A 15,917-nucleotide genomic window follows, 5' to 3' on the forward strand; every position below is an offset into this window, starting at 1 on the left:
TTGGGGCGGGGGGGGAGGCCGAGGCGGCGTTTTTGGGGCGGGGGTCGCGGCGGGCGCGGAGAGCGGGAGCGCTGCGTACATAGGTACATTATATATAGTATATACACCCACAGGTACACGTGTGAGATTAAATAACCCCGGCCCCCCCCCGGGGCTCGCGCTCCCCGGACCCCCCGCCCCCCCGCCTCCCCTTCCCAGTATAACCAGCTCTGGCTCCCAGTTGCCCCCACATCCAGTTACTGTCGGAGACTCGGGGGCGGGGGGAGGAGGGGGGGGCAAAATAGAAATGAAAATTAAAGGGGTTCCCCCCCCCCGCCCCGGCTGAGAGGGAGGGACCCCCCCGGCCCGGCTGGGGGCGGCCGGAGCTTGGGGGGTGTCCGAGCCCCAGAGAAATGCTGTGGTTTTGGGGGAGGGGGGGGTATTTACAGTGAGAGGGGGGGGAGCATCGCCCCCACCCCAGAGGAGACCCCCGTGTGTCCCCCCCGCCCGGGGAAGGCGAAAGCCCCGGGCTCGGGGTTGGGGGGGGGGCAGCGGGATGTCCCCACAGAGGGGTGCCAGGCAGCCCCCCCTTCCCGGGGGGGGCAGTGGGGCTGGTGCCCCCCCACCCCCTGTGGGGTTGGCAAACGCTGGGGGGGTCCCCCCTGCCCGGCGATGGTGGCACTGAGGGGGGAGGGGGGACACTTGGGGTCCCCCCCGTGGCGATGGTCCCGGGGTCACCTCGGTGTGGGGCTGGGGGCGAGTCCGTGGGGGGGGGGCAAAGCCCCCCGGGCCCCCCCGGCCGCGCTCCGCTGAGTCCCAAGAGAAGGAGCTGGGTCTGGGGGGGCTCCCAGTGTCCCCCCCCCAGCATGGCTCACATTTGGGGTGGGGTGGGGACATTGTCCTGTGTCCACCCCCACCAGCGTCCAGCCAGGCGCCAGCTGTGTCCGGGGGGGCGAGGGGGTCACGTCGAGGGGATGGTCAGGGTGGCTGGACAGGACACAGAGATGGTCAGGGTGACTGGGGGGGCCCACGGGGGGCACAGGGATGGGTCGGGATGGGGAGGGGGCTGCAGGCAGGTGCTGGGTGAGTCTCTGTGGGATGCCAGGGGACATTTTGGGGGTGATGGAGGTGACTGAGTGGGGGAGGGGGGGGTTCTGCTGGCTGTTGGGGACCTCCCCGCTGTGCCCTGGTGCCCCCCGGCCGGGCAGGGCCGGCCCCTCCCCCGCGACCCCCCGGGCGGGATCCTTTGGGATCCTTTGGGATCCGCTCTGCCCCGCGGGATCCGCGGGGCCCGTGGGGGATCCAGCATGACCAGCATGGGATCCCAACGGGAGCCGCCCGCCACCGCTCCCCGGGATCCCGCGGATCCCCCCGCCCGGGGAGACCCCTCTGGCCCCCCCAGAGCTGCAGATCCGCTGCGATCCAGAGCGGGATCCAGGCCCGGGAGGAGGCTCGGGGCGCCCGAGCCGATCCCGAGCCGATGATCCCGGGCGATCCTGTGATCCGGGAGCAGGGTGCGGTGCGAGCAGATCCCCCAGGCTCCGGGGCGGGATCCGAGGCTCAGTCCGGAGCTCAGTCAGATCCCCGGGATCCATCGCTGGCGCGGCGGGAGCGGCGGGGCCGGGCGGGGCCGGGCGGGGGGTCAGGGACATCCCGCGTCCCGGCGCCCCGTGCCCACCTTCTCCTGCAGCTTCTCCATCTCCTCCTTGTGCGCCAGCTCCGACTCCTCCAGCACCCGCCGCTGCGCCGTCTCCTTCTTCAGGAACTCGATCTCCCTGGGGGAAAACGCCGGGTGAGTGCCCGTCCCCACAGCCAGGGGACATCCCGGGGGTTTGGGTGCCAGGGCAGGACCCTGCTGGGCGGGTTGTGGTGCCCGGGGTGGTCCCAGAGGATGGGCCGTGCCCAGGGATGCTCAGAAGGAGCTGGTGCCCCGTGGATCATGGGATCCTGGCAGGGTTGGGCTCGGAACTGAGCTCCACGCTCATCCTTGGGCAGGGACACCTTGCACTGTCCCAGGGTGCTCCAGGCCCCCCCAGGATGGATCCATGCCACAGGGAAGGTCCCTGCCAATGGATAAAGGGTGCCCAGAAGGATTTGGCACCCCAGGGATGGGTCTGAGCCTAGGGAAGGAGTTGGTTCCCCAAGGGTGAGCCCACGCCCAGGGAAGGTCTGTGTCCAGAGCCAGAGGAGAGGATTTGGCACCTCAGGGTTGTGTCCCTGCCCGAAGGACGTCCGTGCCAGGCACTGAGGGTGCCAGGGAGGATTTGGCATCTCAGGGATATGTCCCTGCCCAAAGGACGTCCGTGCCAGGCACTGAGGGTGCCAGGGAGGATTTGGCACCTCAGGGATGTGTCCATGCCTGAAGGACGTCCGTGCCCAGGCACTGAGGATGCCAGGGAGGGGTCAGAGCCTCTCGAGGGCTCCACACCAAGGGCACAGGGACAGGGGCTGCCTGGGGAGGGTCTGGTGTCCAGGGATGGACCCACGGACAGGGATGGACCCACGGATGGGGATGGACCCACAGCCGGGGATGGACCCAGGGACGGGGATGGACCCACGGACAGGGATGGACCCACGGATGGGGATGGACCCACAGCCGGGGATGGACCCAGGGACGGGGATGGACCCACGGACGGTCAGAGCCTCTCAAGGGCTCCACACCAAGGGCACAGGGACAGGGGCTGCCTGGGGAGGGTCTGGTGTCCAGGGGATGGACCCACGGACAGGGATGGACCCAGGAACAGGGATGGACCCATAGCCAGGGATGGACTCACAGATAGGGATGGACCCATGGACAGGGATGGACCCACGGACAGGGATGGACCCATGGACAGGGATGGACCCAGGAACAGGGATGGACCCAGGAACAGGGATGGACCCAGGAACAGGGATGGACTACAGTCAGGGATGGACCCACAGACAGGGATGGACCCATAGCCAGGGATGGACTCACAGATAGGGATGGACCCATGGACAGGGATGGACCCAGGAACAGGGCTGGACCCATAGCCAGGGATGGACTCACAGATAGGGATGGACCCATGGACAGGGATGGACCCACGGACAGGGATGGACCCACGGATGGGGATGGACCCACAGCCGGGGATGGACCCAGGGACGGGGATGGACCCACGGACAGGGATGGACCCACAGATGGGGATGGACCCACAGCCAGGGATGGACCCACAGCCAGGGACGGACCCAGTGACAGGGATGGCCCCATGGACAGGGATGGACCCACGGCCAGGGATGGACCCACGGACAGGCATGGACCCATGGGCAGGGATGGACCCACAGACGGGGATGGACCCACGGACAGGGATGGACCCAGGGACAGGGATGGACCCACAGATGGGGATGGACCCACGGATGGGGATGGACCCACAGCCGGGGATGGACCCACAGCCAGGGATGGACACACAGCCAGGGATAGACCCACAGACGGGGATGGACCCACGGCCCAGGGGATGGCTCGGCCCATTGTCACGGTCTGTGCCCAGGGACGGGGTGCCTGGGCAGGGAGTGGGACACCCTGGGGACAGGTCCCTTCCCGAGGGGACGCTGGGAGCTGCCCTCACTTCTGCTGGTACTCCTTGATGAGCCGCTTGGCCTTGCTGTACTTGCGCTCCAGGGTCTGGTACTGGGCCTGGGTCTCCTTGAGGTGCTCGTCCACGGCCTGGCACAGGTTCTGTGCCTCCATCCAGTACCCCTCCAGCTTCTCCATGCGCTCCTTGTTCTCCTCCACGCTCTGCTCCAGCTGGGCCTTCTCGGCCCTCCAGCGCGCCTTCTCCTGCTCCAGGCACTGCAGCTGGGGACAGCGGTGTCACCACGGGGTGTGGCACAGCCGGGGAGCGGGGTGGGACACGGCACAGCCAGGGGATGGGACATGGCACAGCCAGGGGATGGGACACGGCACAGCGTGGCAGGACATGGCACAGCCAGGGAATGGGACACGGCATAGCCAGGGGATGGGACATGGCACAGCCAGGTGACAAGCAGGACATGGCATAGCCAGGGGATGGGACACGGCACAGCCAGGTGACAGGCAGGACATGGCACAGCCAGAGGATGGGACACGGCACAGCCAGGTGACAGGTAGGACATGGCACAGCCAGGGGATGGGACACGGCACAGCGTGGAGTGACATGGCACAGCCAGATGACAGGCAGGACATGGCACAGCCAGAGGATGGGACACGGCACAGCGTGGCGTGACATGGCACAGCCAGGTGACAGGTAGGACATGGCACAGCCAGGGGATGGGACACGGCACAGCGTGGAGTGACATGGCACAGCCAGATGACAGGCAGGACATGGCACAGCCAGAGGATGGGACACGGCACAGCGTGGCGTGACATGGCACAGCCAGGTGACAGGTAGGACATGGCACAGCCAGGGGATGGGACACGGCACAGCGTGGAGTGACATGGCACAGCCAGATGACAGGCAGGACATGGCACAGCCAGAGGATGGGACACGGCACAGCGTGGCGTGACATGGCACAGCCAGGTGACAGGTAGGACATGGCACAGCCAGGGGATGGGACACGGCACAGCGTGGAGTGACATGGCACAGCCAGATGACAGGCAGGACATGGCACAGCCAGAGGATGGGACACGGCACAGCGTGGCGTGACATGGCACAGCCAGGTGACAGGTAGGACATGGCACAGCCAGGGGATGGGACACGGCACAGCGTGGAGTGACATGGCACAGCCAGATGACAGGCAGGACATGGCACAGCCAGAGGATGGGACACGGCACAGCGTGGCGTGACATGGCACAGCCAGGTGACAGGTAGGACATGGCACAGCCAGGGGATGGGACACGGCACAGCGTGGAGTGACATGGCACAGCCAGATGACAGGCAGGACATGGCACAGCCAGAGGATGGGACACGGCACAGCGTGGCGTGACATGGCACAGCCAGGTGACAGGTAGGACATGGCACAGCCAGGGGATGGGACACGGCACAGCGTGGAGTGACATGGCACAGCCAGATGACAGGCAGGACATGGCACAGCCAGAGGATGGGACACGGCACAACAGCCAGGGATAGACCCACAGACGGGGATGGACCCACGGCCCAGGGGATGGCTCGGCCCATTGTCACGGTCTGTGCCCAGGGACGGGGGGCCTGGGCAGGGGGGGGGACACCACTTGCGCTCCAGGGTCTGGTACTGGGCCTGGGTCTCCTTGAGGTGCTCGTCCACGGCCTGGCACAGGTTCTGTGCCTCCATCCAGTACCCCTCCAGCTTCTCCATGCGCTCCTTGTTCTCCTCCACGCTCTGCTCCAGCTGGGCCTTCTCGGCCCTCCAGCGCGCCTTCTCCTGCTCCAGGCACTGCAGCTGGGGACAGCGGTGTCACCACGGGGTGTGGCACAGCCGGGGAGCGGGGTGGGACACGGCACAGCCAGGGGATGGGACATGGCACAGCCAGGGGATGGGACACGGCACAGCGTGGCAGGACATGGCACAGCCAGGGAATGGGACACGGCATAGCCAGGGGATGGGACATGGCACAGCCAGGTGACAAGCAGGACATGGCATAGCCAGGGGATGGGACACGGCACAGCGTGGCAGGACATGGCACAGCCAGGTGACAGGCAGGACATGGCACAGCCAGAGGATGGGACACGGCACAGCCAGGTGACAGGTAGGACATGGCACAGCCAGGGGATGGGACACGGCACAGCGTGGAGTGACATGGCACAGCCAGATGACAGGCAGGACATGGCACAGCCAGAGGATGGGACACGGCACAGCGTGGCGTGACATGGCACAGCCAGGTGACAGGTAGGACATGGCACAGCCAGGGAATGGGACACGGCACAGCCAGGGGATGGGACATGGCACAGCGTGGCAGGACACGGCACAGCCAGGTGACAAGCAGGACATGGCACAGCCAGGTGACAAGCAGGACATGGCATAGCCAGGGAATGGGACACGGCACAGCCAGGGGATGGGACATGGCACAGCCAGGGAATGGGACACGGCACAGCGTGGCAGGGCATGGCACAGCCAGGTGACAAGCAGGACATGGCATAGCCAGGGGATGGGACACGGCACAGCGTGGCAGGGCATGGCACAGCCAGGTGACAGGCAGGACATGGAATGGCCCGGGCAGGGCAGGTGCAGAAGGACATTCAGGGTGCCAGGGCAGCTGTCAGGGTGTCCCCCACCCCCAGACAGGCAGGACCCCCCCTCACCTTCCTCTTGAGCTGCTGGATCTCAGCCTCGGTCACGGCGTGTTTGATCTGGAGCTGTGGGAGAGCCGGGGTGGGCACGGGGTGGGCACAGCCCCCCGGCCGGGCACCCCCTGCCCTCTCCCAGCCCCTCCTCACCTCCTTGAACTTGTGCACCAGCTTCTCGGGGTCCATCTCCACGGGGGACAGCGTGTCCTCGTTCTCGGCCAGCTCGAACACCTCGATGGCCATCTCCCCGCTGGGGAACATGGGGCTCATCTCCTCCTCCTCGTCCGTGGCGTACTCCCCGGTCTGCGGCGGGCACAGGGCAGGGTTGGCACCTGAGGGTCAGTGTCACCCCCCCCCAGCCCGTGTCCCCTGGCTGGCGGCGCTGTCCCCTCACCTCCTCGTCGTCCTCGGTGTACTGGGTGTAGCGCTGCTCCATCATCTCGCGCTGCCACCGCTCCTGCTCCAGCGTCTGCTGGATCAGCTGCGCCACCTCGCTCTGCTCCCCCGGCTTCTCCCGCCCGATCAGGAACCTGGGGGGCACCGCGGGTCACGGGGGGGACACCCAGGGGACAGCCCCGCAGCTGTCCTGGGAGCGGCGGGTTCAGCGGTGCTGCGGGGCTGGGAGCACTTTGAGGGCACCAGGGTGGCACTCTGGGGGGAGATGGGGGACGCGGCTGTGGGGACAGGCTGTGGGGCAGGGATCCCCGGGGTTCAGCACGGCCTGGGGGGGGGTTTTGGGGTCGTACCGGACACGGCCCTTGGTGTTCCTGAGCACGGAGGCGGCGAAGCTCTGCGTGACCCCCACCAGGCTGGTGCCGTCCACCTCCACGATCAGGTCGTTCACCTGGATCCTGGGGACAAGGGCAGGCTCACAGCCCCTGGCCAGCCCCGGGACACCCCCGGCCCCGCTGTCCCCAGCCGTACCTGCCGTCCCGGTGCGCCGCCCCCCCTTCTGTCACCGTCTTGACGAAGATTCCCAACTTCTCCAGGCCCATGTCGGCCCCCGCGCCCATCCCGATGATGCTGATCCCGAGTCCTTCCGAGTCTGCGGGCACACAGAGCCCTGTCCCGCCGGGCTGCCACCTCCAGGGTGCCCTGGGGCTCCCGGGGGTGGCTCTGGGGGCAGCACCCACCTTTCTCCAGCTCCACGGGGAAGAGGTCGAGCCTCTCCACCCTCTTCTCCAGCTCGTACTCGGCCGAGGCCGCCATGGGATCCACGTCCTCATTGCGGCGGTCGTAATCCTCGTTGGAGTAAGTGCTGAACACCTGGGGGCACGAGGGAGGGCTCAGCCGGGGGGGAAAACACCACGGGTGCCCCCCAGGGTGGGACCGAGCCCGTGGGACCCCAGAGAACCCCACAGCGAGGGGGAGCTGGGGAAGGACAAAGGGATTGAGAATGGCTTGGGGACAAGGGACCTGAACACCCCAAACCTCACCCTGGGCCACCAGGCTGCTGTCCCCAGGCTGGTGCCATGCCCTGCTCCCGGGGGGCTGTTGGGGAGGGGCTGGCAGATGTCCCTGGAGGGGCCCCAGCCCCTCGGTGCCGCCGGGAGAGTGGATTAGGGATCACCCACGGGATAAAGCCCGGCCACAAAGGGAATTAGGGCCGAGTGGCAGGGGACAAAGCCCGGTGACACCCCCGGACCCAGCCGTGTGGCAGCCGGGGGTGGCAGGGAGGAGCAGGGCAGGGGACAGAACCGTGTCCTCCTGGCCACGGGAAGTCCCTGGGGGCTGTGGGGGTCCCCTGCTGTGCCCCCCGCCCTGTCCCTGGGTCCTGGGGGGGTTTGGGATGTGGGGAAGGGGCTGCAATGTGCCCCCAGTGCTGGGCTGGGTGGGGTGGTCGCCCACCCCCCACAGTGGGTTTGGGGGGGTTCAGCATCACCCGGGCAGGGGGCTGGGGTGCTCCAACACCTGGGTGCCCTCCACCCCCACGTGCCCCCTCCCCCAATTGAGAGGCTTTGGGTTGAGCAGAGCACCCCAAAGTCGTCATCTATGGAGTGAGCAGAGCACCCCAAAAAACTCATCCAAGGGGTGGGCAGAGCACCCCAAAAACCCCATCTATGAGTGAGCAAAGCACCCCAAAACCCCATCTATGGGGCAAGCAGAGCACCCCAAAAAACCCCATATATGAGTGAGCAGAGCACCCCAAAAACTGCATCCAAGGGGTGCGCAGAGCACCTCAAAACCCCCATATATGGAGTAAGCAGAGCACCCCAAAATCCTCATCTATGGAGTGACCAGAGCACCCCAAAATCCTCATCGATGGAGGGACCAGAGCACCCCAAAATCCTCATCGATGGAGGGACCAGAGCACCCCAAAATCCTCATCGATGGAGGGACCAGAGCACCCCAAAATCCTCATCGATGGAGGGACCAGAGCACCCCAAAATCCTCATCGATGGAGGGACCAGAGCACCCCAAAATCCTCATCGATGGAGGGACCAGAGCACCCCAAAATCCTCATCGATGGAGGGACCAGAGCACCCCAAAATCCTCATCGATGGAGGGACCAGAGCACCCCAAAATCCTCATCGATGGAGGGACCAGAGCACCCCAAAATCCTCATCGATGGAGGGACCAGAGCACCCCAAAATCCCCATCTATGGAGTGAGCAGAGCACCCCAAAAACCCCATCTGTGGAGTGGGCAGAGCACCCCAAAATCCCCATCTATGGAGTGAGAAGAGCACCCCAAAACCCCATCCATGGAGTGAGTAGAGCACCCCAAAATCCCTATATATGAGTGAGCAAAGCACCCCAAAACCCCATCTGTGGAGTGAGCAGAGCACCCCAAAACCCCATCTATGGAGTGAGAAGAGCACCCCAAAAACCCCATCCATGGAGTGAGCAGAGCACCCAAAATCCCCATCTATGGAGTGAGAAGAGCACCCCAAAACCCCATCCACGGCCAGGGCACCTTCCCCAGGGCTGGGCTGGCTGCATCCCCCGGGACCAAGGCCACCCTCTGGCACCCCAGCTCAGGGCCAGCACTGTCCCCGGCCGGGCCACGGCGGTGGCTGTCCCCTGTCCCAGGTGGGGCCACCCACCCGCTCTGACTCAGAGCCAGAATATAGGCCGGCCTCTAAAAATAACCCGGCTCCGGCACAAAGCAAGCGCTGCTCCTGCGGTCGGGGGGATCCGGGCACACCCCGAAATAGCTGCACGGCCCCTTTATCCCCCCCCCACCCCAAATCCCGGCTGGAGACCCCCAACCCCGCAGGATCCCTGCCGAGAGCGGGGGGTGCTGCCGCCCACCCGGCCACGCTGCCGAGGCACTTCCCCTTCCTCCCTTCCTCCCCTTCCTCCTCTTCCTCCCCTGCCTCCACTTCCCGAAACCGTCCTGGGCACCGGTTTGGGCACACGGGGAGGGGGTGGGGTGGGGTGGCACATCCCCCCCCCATCGCCACCTTGTCCCCAGGGACCCCCGGGCAGGGAGGAGCCCCGACCCCGAGGGATGTCCCAGCCCCTCACTCCGGGGCATTTCGGGCATCCCCACCCAAAAAATGGAGCGGGTTTGGCCCGGCCTGGGCACGATGGGGGTGGGGTGGCACTGGGTGCTGTGCCGTGCCCCCCACTGCGGGTCCCAGGGCCACCTGTCCCCATCACAGCGGGCTTGGGGGTCCAGGCATGGCCCTTCATTAATTAGCTCGTTAGCCAGGCCCAGGCCCTGCTTCCCCCAGCACAGGGCAGGGACAGGGACAGGGACAGGGACAGGGACAGAGACAGAGACAGGGACAGGGACAGGCAGGCAGCCCTGTCCCATGGGGGGCACAGGGCATGGGGACACAGACCCCCAGCCCCTTTTTCTGTCTCTGCCAAAGGGGTGATTGTGTGGGGGTCACACACCCCAGTCTGGGCTGCCCATCACCCTGGGGTACTCCTCACCCTGGGATACCCCTCACCCTGGCACCCCTTGACCCTGGGGTACTCCTCACTCTGGGGTACCCCTCACCCTGGGGTACCCCTCACCCTGGTACCCCTGACCCTGGGGTACCCCTGACCCTGGGGTACCCCTCACCCTGGGGTACCCCTGACCCTGGGGTACCCCTCACCCTGGCACCCCTGACCCTGGGTTCCCTCCGTCCCTCCCTGCTCAGCCGCCCCCGTGCCCAGCCAGGCTCACCTGGATGGGGGCCGTGCTGAACTGGATCTTGCGGTTGGGGACGGGCTCCTCTTCCTCGGACAGCCCCGGGATCTCCACGCAGCCCGACTCGGGCTCGTACAGCCCTTCGGCCTCCTCCTCCTCCTCCAGCCCGCTGCCCCCCGAGTCCTCCCCGAGCCCGCTGGGGTACCCCTCACCCTGGCACCCCTCACCCTGGGGTACCCCTCACCCTGGCACCCCTGACCCTGGGGTACCCCTCATCCTGGGGTACTCCTCACCCTGGGGTACTCCTCATCCTGGGGTACCCCTCACCCTGGCACCCCTGACCCTGGGTTCCCTCCGTCCCTCCCTGCTCAGCCGCCCCCGTGCCCAGCCAGGCTCACCTGGATGGGGGCCGTGCTGAACTGGATCTTGCGGTTGGGGACGGGCTCCTCTTCCTCGGACAGCCCCGGGATCTCCACGCAGCCCGACTCGGGCTCGTACAGCCCTTCGGCCTCCTCCTCCTCCTCCAGCCCGCTGCCCCCCGAGTCCTCCCCGAGCCCGCTGTAGGCACTTATGTCCACCAGGTCGGCCTCGGAGAAGTCCTCCTTCTTGGCCTCCTCGGAGCCATCGCCCTCCTCCGCCCGCTCGCCCTTGACGCCCTCCTCGCCCGCGGCCGCCCCCGAGCCCCCGTCCAGCCGGGGGGCCGCGGGACCCTCGTCCCCTTTGGCCGGTTGGGGCGCGGGCACCGCTTCACCCGCCGCTGCCTCCTCCTCCTCCTCCTCGCCCTCTCCGCTCTCCTCCACCTCCACGGGCTTGATCTTGCAGACCTCCTGCACCCTCGGCGCGGCCGCCTCCTTCTCCACTGGCCGCCCGCTCTTCGCCGCCGCCTTCTCCTCGTCGGGCGGCCGGGCACGGGCCGGGGCAGCGTGGCCGTCGGCCGGGCCGTCGCCCCGGGTGCCAGGCGCGAACACCCTGGGCCTCTTGGCCACCGCCTTGGCGTTGAGCGGCGCGGCCGCCCGGCCCTGCGCCTTGTGCAGGTTGTTCCTCAGGTCGGCCTTCTCGAAGACGGCGCTGAGCTGGCTCACGGTGGGCGACACGGCGTCGGCGTCCAGCTTGTCCAGCGACTCGGTGCTGCCGTTGAACCTCACCACCACGTCCAGCTTGCGGTCCTGGAAGCCGGCGCGCTCCTTGCGCAGCAGCAGCTTGGTGCTGGTGGCCTTCTCCTGAGGGCTCCTCTCGAAGATCTTGCGGGTCTCCTGCAGCTTGGAGAAGGGCTTGTCGGGCTTGGAGTCAAAGCGGCTGACGCGCTCCGAGACGCTGGTGCCCAGCTTGAGGAGGCTGCCCTGGTCCACGCCGTCGCCGAGGCTGCCGGCGCGGGGCAGGGACAGGCGCACCGGCTTCTCCTTGGCCTTGGCCAGGTCGCAGGCGCCCTCGGGGCCGGGCGCCGTCCCCATCTGCAGGAACATGTTCTTGATCCGATGCACGTTGGAGCCATACTTCTTGCCGCGGCTCTTCTTGCCGTCCTCGCCATCGGCCTCCTTTGTGGGCGCCAGGGCCTGGATGGTGGCCTCGTAGGCGTTCCGGTGCGGGGACGCGCTGCGCAGCCCCCCGGCCCCCGCCGCTCCCCCGGCCGAGGGGGCTCCCCCGGCCCCGCCGGCCTCGGTCCTCAGCATGGTCCCGGCGCCCGCATCGCTCGCCGCCACCGCCGCCGCTGCCCCCGGGCCCCGCGCCCGCTACCGCGCCATGGGCGGGGGGCTGTGCCGGGGGGCTGTGCCGGGGGGCAGCGCTGCCCCGGCGCCGTCAGGCCATGGCCATCCCGCGGGCCCCTCCGCCGCGGCGCTTCTTCCTTCCTTCCTGCCTTCCTTCCTTCCTCGCCGCTCCTCCTCCTCCTCCTCTTCCCCTTTCTGCGCGCCGGTGATGGAGCCGCCGCCGCCGCCGCCGCCGCCGCCGCGCTCTGCCCGCCCCGCTGCCCGCAGAGCCCTCTGGGTCTGAGCAGCGCTCGCTCTTCCTCTTCCTCAGCCGCTCTTCGGCCTCAGCGCCGCCGCCGCCGCCGCAGCCCGGCCATGGGGACCCCCCGCGCGTCCCCTGCGGTCCCCTCGCCGCGCCCGCACCGGGGTCCCCTCCCTGCGGCGGGGCCCCCCCGGCAGCCGCGCTGTGCAGTGTGGGGCCCCCCCCGCCCGCTCGGCCGCTGGTGCCACCCCCCAGCTCTGTCCCCGCGTGTCCCCCCTGTCCCCCCCTCCCCTCCCCACACCCAAAGCCCCCCCGGCCCCGCTGTCCCTCAGTGTCCCCACAGGACCCCGATGTCCCCCTCAACCCCTCCGGGGGTGCAGCACATCCCTGGCAGTGGTGGCAGGAGGGGACACTGTGACAAGGACCTGGGCTAGGGGGTACAGTGTGCCCCCCCCCCCCTTTCTGCACAGCCGGGGGATATTTTGGGGTGGTTTTTTGCGTTTTTTCTCCTCCCACTGGGTGCCTGAGGGCGAGGGGGGCAGACCCCACCCCCGGGGCCGTGTTGGGGTCCCTGCTGCGGGGGGAGGGGGGGGACAGGGGACACCCCTGGTCACAGTGAGGGGGCAGCAGGACCCCGCAGATGTGTGATTGTCCCCTCCCCGTGTCACCCACGGCACCTCCGGCCCTTTGTGCGTGACGAGGCGTGACGCGACACGGGGGGGCGGCCCCCCACGACCACCCCCTCCCCTCCCCTTCCCCTTCCGCCGCTGCCATGGCCCCCCCCCAGGTCCCCGTCGCTGCCACCCCCCTCTGTCCCAGCGCCCCCCGCTCGTGTCACCGTCCCCACGCAGCGCACACGCGTCTTCCCCTCTCGCTGGTGGCCATGCCGGGGGGTCTCGGCTGTCCCCAGGTGTCCCCAAGTGTCCCCCCCCGGCCACCCCGCTACCCCCGAGTGGGGGCACTGGGACAAACCCACCCTGGGGACACCTCGGGGGGACACGGGAGCCCCTGGGCAGCCCCGGAGCTCCGTGCCTTGGTGACAGGAGGTGGCGGTGGAGGGGTGTCCCCTGTGGGACCCCCCCGAGGGCCCCCCCGGCCCCGCTGCCTCCGTCAATCAGCGCTGGCCCCGCTCCCGGCGCCGCGAACATGGAGGGCCCCGAGCTGCTCCGGCTCTGGGTGCTGGCAGGCGAGTGACAGCCCTGTCACCCCCCGGGGGACACGGCCGGACCTGGGGGGAGCGGAGGGGACGGGGGACCCCAAAGTGGGGGGGGACACAGGGGGTGCAGGGGGGGAGGACAGGGCGGACGGGGTTGGGACGTGCCAGAGCTAAAAAAAGCCACCCTGTCCCGGTGCCACGGGGGCTGGGACACTGCGGGGACAATGAGTGGGACTTGTGTGTGACACCAGGGCCGGGGAGGGTGCTGGGGCCATCCTGCCCTTGTCCCCATCCCATCCTGTCCCCTGCCTTGCCCCAGCCCTGACCCTGTTTTGTCCCTGTCCCCACTAAACCTCCTCCCGCTCTGGGGACACCTGGCACTGCGGGGACACCTGGCACTGCGGGGACACGTTCCTGCCCCTCCGAGAGTCCCAGGGGTCTGTGGGCGCTGGGGAAACTGAGGCAGGGAGGGGCCGCGGTGGCAGCCCTGGCTCCAGCCCGGTGTGTGGCCACAGCCCTGGCCCTGGGGGTGTCCCCGGCCACTGTCCCCGAGCACCACGTCCTCCCCGAGCTCCGCGTCTCTGCCGAGACCGGAGCCGTCTTCGTGCACGAGCTGGAGCGGGAGCCGTTCCTGGAGGCCTTCAGCGGCAGCGAGGATGACGATGGTGAGGGCCAGGCCGGGGGGCTGGGGATGGCAAAAGGGGGGGCATTGCCCAGCGACCCCCTCCGGGACCCCCCAGCTGCGCTCTGTCTGTCCGTCCGTCCCCTTTGGGGCTCCCACTGCTTTGGGCTCCGCCTTGAGGGCTCCCCTCTGTTTGGGGTCCCAGCTCAGAAGTGGAGCAGCACCCCCAGGGGCGATCCCTTTGTGGGGACCCCCTGGCAGTGCCCGTGTCCCCGCAGCCCCCGTGACCTTCCGTGCCCACCTGTGGGAGCGGCCGGACCTGCCGCGGTGGCTGCGCTTGGCCCAGCGCGGTCCCGGCCAGCCCGGCTTCCTGTACGGCTGCCCGCTGCCCCCCGAGCTGGGCACCCACCGCCTCCAGGTACGGCCCGGGCTCCGGGGGGGGGCCACGAGCACGGCTGGCCCATGCCAGGTGTCCCCTCTGTCCCCTCAGGTGCTGGCCTACAACCGGCGCACCTTCGCCACCGCGAGCCAGCGCCTCGTCATCGGTGTCACCCCCGCCCCAGGTACGGCTGGAGAGCCCCAAACCCCCCCGGGTGGCCCCGCGGTGGCCACGGGGTGTCCCCACGGGTGCCACCTGTCCCTGCAGGTGGGGAGACATTCCCAGTGTCCCCCATGTCCCCTGTGTCCCCCCGTGTCCCCCATGTTCCCCTGTGTTCCCCTGTTCATCGGTGTCACCCCTGCCCCAGGTATGGCTGGAGAGCCCCAAACCCCCCGGGATGGCCCCGCGGTGGCCACGGGGTGTCCCCACGGGTGCCACCTGTCCCTGCAGGTGGGGAGACATTCCCCATGTCACCCGTGTCCCCTGTGTCCCCCGTGTCCCCCTGTGTCCCCCATGTCACCCATGTCCCCCCATGTTCCCCTGTGTCCCTTCTGTCCCCCGTGTTCCCCTGTTCATAGGTGTCACCCTTGCCACATGTATGGCTAGAGAGCCCCAAACCCCCCGGGATGGCCCCGCGGTGGCCACGGGGTGTCCCCACGGGTGCCACCTGTCCCTGCAGGTGGGGAGACATTCCCAGTGTCCCCTCTGTCCCCCTGTGTCCCCCCATGTTTCCCCATGTCCCCTGTGTTCTCCTGGTGTCACCCCCGCCCCAGGTATGGCTGGAGAGCCCCAAACCCCCCGGGATGGCCCCGCGGTGGCCACGGGGTGTCCCCACGGGTGCCACCTGTCCCTGCAGGTGGGGAGGCGCCGTTCCAGGCCGAGTTCCTGGTGGGGAACAGGGACGTGGAGGAGCTGCTGCCGGAGGCGGCGCGGGAGATGTTCCTGGAGGCCGCGGCCGGGCTCTGGGAGCGCGGGGACCTGCACGTCATCAATGTCACCTCCGCCCTGGACCGCGGTGGCCGCGTCCCGCTGCCCATCGAGGGTCGCAAAGAGGGGTACGGGCAGCGCCGGGGGGGTCCCGGGGACACTCTGGGTCCCCCGCGGGGGTTTTGGGGTCACCTCGCAGCAGCGGTGGAGGTGAGGGTGGCCCTCTCCTCACCGGGGCCGGGTTTGGGGTCGCTGTCGCCAGGGTGTACGTCCAGGTGGGCTCCCACAGCCCCTTCTCGCCGTGCCTGGTGGCGGCCGTGTCCCCGCAGAGCCGCTCCCGCTGTCACCGCGGCCAGCGTCCCCTCGCCTCCTGCTACGACACCTTCGCCCCCCACTTCTCCATCCGCTGGTGCAACCTCACCCTGGTGAGACCCCCGTGTCCCCCTGTGTCCCCAGTGTCCCCCCGTGTCCTCCCGTGTCCCCCCATGCCCCCCATGTTCTCCCATGTCTCCCTATAATCCCCTGTGTCCCCCTGTGTCACCCTGTGTTCCCCAACGTTCTCCTGTGTCCCCCCTGTCCCCCTGTGTCCTCCCATGTCCCCCATGTCCCCCACGTCCCCCCCTGTCCCCCA

The 15,917-nt window shown here is 68.5% G+C and overlaps 2 protein-coding genes across 5 annotated transcripts in view; one reads left to right on the top strand and one right to left on the bottom strand.

Moving 5' to 3' along the window:
• Positions 1 to 12,098, bottom strand: part of PPP1R9B (protein phosphatase 1 regulatory subunit 9B) — a 17,621-nt gene extending 5,523 nt beyond the window's left edge. The window contains exons 1-11 of the mRNA XM_041426250.1: positions 10,654 to 12,098; positions 10,292 to 10,468; positions 7,304 to 7,436; positions 7,095 to 7,215; positions 6,917 to 7,021; positions 6,565 to 6,700; positions 6,321 to 6,473; positions 6,186 to 6,239; positions 3,558 to 3,787; positions 1,630 to 1,754; positions 718 to 788 (exon numbers count right to left, since the gene is read on the bottom strand). Of these exons, the coding sequence (XP_041282184.1) occupies positions 718 to 788; positions 1,630 to 1,754; positions 3,558 to 3,787; positions 6,186 to 6,239; positions 6,321 to 6,473; positions 6,565 to 6,700; positions 6,917 to 7,021; positions 7,095 to 7,215; positions 7,304 to 7,436; positions 10,292 to 10,468; positions 10,654 to 11,925 (2,577 nt within the window). The 5' untranslated portion in view covers positions 11,926 to 12,098. The remainder of the gene's footprint in view (positions 1 to 717; positions 789 to 1,629; positions 1,755 to 3,557; positions 3,788 to 6,185; positions 6,240 to 6,320; positions 6,474 to 6,564; positions 6,701 to 6,916; positions 7,022 to 7,094; positions 7,216 to 7,303; positions 7,437 to 10,291; positions 10,469 to 10,653) is intronic.
• Positions 12,099 to 13,238: 1,140 nt separating this feature from the next.
• The window catches only part of SGCA (sarcoglycan alpha), a 5,307-nt gene continuing 2,628 nt past the window's right edge, over positions 13,239 to 15,917 (top strand). For 3 of the 4 annotated variants that reach the window (XM_041426279.1, XM_041426280.1, XM_041426281.1), the window contains exons 1-6: positions 13,239 to 13,388; positions 13,874 to 14,023; positions 14,259 to 14,398; positions 14,471 to 14,543; positions 15,216 to 15,414; positions 15,549 to 15,711. In XM_041426279.1, the coding sequence (XP_041282213.1) occupies positions 13,349 to 13,388; positions 13,874 to 14,023; positions 14,259 to 14,398; positions 14,471 to 14,543; positions 15,216 to 15,414; positions 15,549 to 15,711 (765 nt within the window). In that variant the 5' untranslated portion in view covers positions 13,239 to 13,348. The remainder of the gene's footprint in view (positions 13,389 to 13,873; positions 14,024 to 14,258; positions 14,399 to 14,470; positions 14,544 to 15,215; positions 15,415 to 15,548; positions 15,712 to 15,917) is intronic. The other variant, XM_041426282.1, reaches the window with a different exon arrangement.

This window comes from Onychostruthus taczanowskii, unplaced genomic scaffold (genome assembly GCF_017590055.1).
Source record: "Onychostruthus taczanowskii isolate IOZ18803 unplaced genomic scaffold, ASM1759005v1 scaffold91, whole genome shotgun sequence".
Lineage (NCBI taxonomy): Eukaryota > Metazoa > Chordata > Aves > Passeriformes > Passeridae > Onychostruthus > Onychostruthus taczanowskii.